At 37.2% G+C, this 3,541-nt stretch overlaps 1 protein-coding gene across 1 annotated transcript; it reads left to right on the top strand.

Annotated features, from left to right (window-relative positions):
* Positions 1 to 2,116: 2,116 nt before the first annotated feature.
* Positions 2,117 to 2,554, top strand: LOC107484109 (uncharacterized). The gene has a single exon (XM_016104728.1). It carries the CDS (start codon positions 2,117 to 2,119, stop codon positions 2,552 to 2,554), a length of 438 nt encoding a protein of 145 aa, XP_015960214.1.
* The last annotated feature ends 987 nt before the right edge of the window (positions 2,555 to 3,541 follow it).

A 3,541-nucleotide genomic window follows, 5' to 3' on the forward strand; every position in this document is an offset into this window, starting at 1 on the left:
ATATTCGTGGGTGCGGTAGAAAAGTGACATCCGAAAGGATATGTCGGGTTAGCATTTATGGACCGACAAGTGATATCACGAGCCAATAGGATATGCATTCATCATATGCATCTTTTACGTGCTTGTTTGCTTTGATTACGTGAGTTTGCCTAGTTGTATAACATGCCTTTTTGCTTACTTGAACTACTTGCTTTATATGCTTCTACTTATATTTTATTTGTTTGCATTAATTGTGATTGTCTGGTGCTGAGAAGGTTAGGTAAGTGGTGGCGATGGGATCGCACGGAAGTAAGGTTGGCGAAGGCTGTGGGATACAACGGTGTGATTAGTATTAGTTAGAATCCCCCCTAAGTTTAGATAACCCTGGTTTAGGTTTAAGTTCTTTTATTTATTTTGTTTTAAGCTTGAATATCAGTATGTAATGTGGAGTTCTAGAATTGCCTTTGGTGTCCCGGAGCCTTACATCTTACATCATTGGGCACTGTTACCATACTGAGAACCTCCGGTTCTCATTCCATACTTTGTTGTTGCTTTACAGATGCAGGTCGTAATCTACTTCGGTGAGATTGCGGATATGGTGACAGAGCAGAATATGGTTCCTCCTTGGTTTATTTCTTATTTACCTTATTATAGTTACTCTCACATCTCTTTGTATTTTATTTTATGGCCTTAGAGGCTTACTTGAGAGATAGGTTGTATAAGTTGTTTTAATTCCAAAACTCCGTATTTATCTATTTGTAACTAGTCGGCTTAAACTTCGCAAGCTGTGGCTAGTTCCCGATGATCTATTATAATATTATATTTATATATGTTTACTCTCTTGCACCTATATCTTGTGTCTTGTGCTTTAGCTTCGTGTGAATGTTTCGCGCTTTTGTAATTCTGTAATTTGAGCTTAATCCTTCATCAGGCTTCTAGATTATACTATTCTTTCTATATATATATATATAAGCCTTAGAACTATCGTAACTTCTGATTAACCTTTGCTTTACGGCTAGAGGTAAAGCTTAGGGTAATTGGGGTGTTACATTTAGTGGTATCAGAGCGGTTAGTGCCTGTTTGGGGTAAATGAAGCACTAGGCTTTTGATATTGAGATTAATCACCTTGATATCGATTGTTTAGTGTAGACAGGAACCCTAATGGCCACTCGTGGACAATGTCGTACGCGTTCACGAGGAGAGAGTAAGAATGAGCAACTGGTTGATAACCATGCCGAGTTCATGGCAGTAGGGACGGACATAAGGGGGGCGAGTAGAGGCCTCGCCCCCACCTCCAACTTTTTTTAATTGTAATAAGTTATTATGTATAATTTAATTTTTTTAAAAAAATTATTTAATATTTAGTCTAGTATAAATAAAAGTCCAATCTAATTTAAAAATTACTAATTTTTAATATCTAAAAAGTAAGTAACAATATTAAAGAAATCTGAAAAAGATATTATTACTAATATTTTTTAATTAAATAAAAATTTTCAAATCTCATAAAGTGAATTCTTTTTCTTCTTGTGGCCGTCTTTTTTTATTCATTTGATATTAACTCTCTCTGTTTCAACTGCTACAATTAAGAAATCTTTTTCAACTATGAATATTGTAAAAAATAACTTAGAAACAAAATAAAAGATGAATTTCTTGTTAATTGTCTTTTAATTATATTGAAAAGAAAATTACTGAAAAATTTGACACAAATTCCATTATCGGTGAATTTTATAATACGAAAAATCGACCACTTCGTTAGTAAAAAGTATACACATATTTTTTTACTTTAAAATATATTCTCTGCCGATATATTTTTGTAATACATCTTATATTATATAATTTTTTACATAATTTTTAATATTATATGCGTTATTGGCCCCCCATAATATTATTTCTGGATCCGTCCCTGATGGCAGCAATGGCGAATCTTGCAAACATCATGAGGGCTACCGCTACTGCGACTCTGCAAGCTGTGTAGAGGTTAGGCCAACCGGCCAGAAACGGAAACGGAAACAAAAATGGTGAAGGAAATGCAAATGAGAATGCGGGAGGAAACAGAGATAACACGGGAGGTGCTCCGATGACCTTGGTGACCTTTCTCAAGGTTCATCCTCCAAGTTTTTGAGGTTCAACTAATCCCATGGAAGCGGATAACTGTTTCCAAGCTATGGAACGCGCACTACAAGCGCAGCATGTCTCGCATAACCAATATATAGAGTTTGCTACCTACCAACTTTGGGAAGAGGTCCAGCATTGGTGGCAGGCAGAATGCCACTTGATACAGCTCCAGAATGCAGATGTTCCTTGGGATGTGTTCCAAACGGCCTTCTACAAGAAGTATTTTCCTGAGTCTGCAAGGGAAGCAAAGGAGATGGAACTTATGCAGCTGAAGCAAGGTTCCTTGTCTGTGGCAGATTATACGAGCAAGTTTGAGGAACTTTGTAGGTTCTCTAGCGCATGTCAGGGTGCCCCAGAAACCTATGAGAGCTGGAAGTGTATCACGTATCAAAGGGGTTTGAAGGACGACATTATGACTGCTGTGGCTCCATGGAGATTCGTATTTTCTCTGATTTGGTGAACAAGGCAAGAGTGGTTGAAGAATATGCAAAAATGATAGCCTCATCAAAAGAGAATTCTTGAGGAAATACTTTAGTATATTTTTATTAGTTTTAAGCAAAATTCACATTTTTGAATTTTACTATGAGTTTGTGTATTTTTCTGTGATTTCAGGTATTTTCTGGCTGAAATTGAGGGACCTGAGTAAAAATCAGATTCAGAGGATGAAGAAGGACTGCAGATGTTGTTGGATTCTGACCTCCTTGCACTCAAAATGGATTTTTTGGAGCTACAGAAATCCCAATGGCGCTCTCTCAATTGCGTTGGAAAGTAGAAATCCAGGGCTTTCCCGCAATATATAATAGTCCATACTTTTCCCGAGTTTAGATGATGCAAACTGGCGTTCAACGCCAGCTTTCTGTCCTATTAACGCCAGAAACAAGTTGCAAGCTAGAGTCAAACTCCAGAAACAAGTTACAAACTGGAGTTAAACTCCAAAGAAGGCATCTACATGTGAAAGCTTCAATGCTCAGCCCAAGCACACACTAAGTGGGCCCGGAAGTAGATTTCTGCATCATTTACTTGTTTCTGTAACCCTAGTAACTAGTTTAGTATAAATAGAACTTTTTACCATTGTATTAGACATCTTGGGATGACCTTTTGGAATATCTTTGAATCATTTTTAGTCCTTAAACATTGGGGGCTGGCCTCACGGCCATTCCTGGACCATCATCACTTATGTATTTTCAACGGTGGAGTTTCTACACACCATAGATTAAGGTGTGGAGCTCTGCTGTTCCTTGAGTATTAATGCAATTACTACTGTTTTCTATTCAATTCATACTTATTCTTGTTCTAATATATCCATTCGCACACAAGAACATGATGAATGTGATGATTATGTGACACTCATAATCATTCTCAACCTATGAACGCGTGCCTGACAGACACTCCCATTCTACATGCAAACGAGCTTGAATGCATATCTCTTAGCCTTCTGGTTTACGAT

Source organism: Arachis duranensis, chromosome 4, assembly GCF_000817695.3.
Source record: "Arachis duranensis cultivar V14167 chromosome 4, aradu.V14167.gnm2.J7QH, whole genome shotgun sequence".
In the NCBI taxonomy this organism is placed as follows: domain Eukaryota; kingdom Viridiplantae; phylum Streptophyta; class Magnoliopsida; order Fabales; family Fabaceae; genus Arachis; species Arachis duranensis.

Bases quoted from the DNA above. Each gene is read 5' to 3' on its own strand.
- LOC107484109 (XM_016104728.1), top strand. From the start codon at position 2,117: ATGGAAGCGGATAACTGTTTCCAAGCTATGGAACGCGCACTACAAGCG.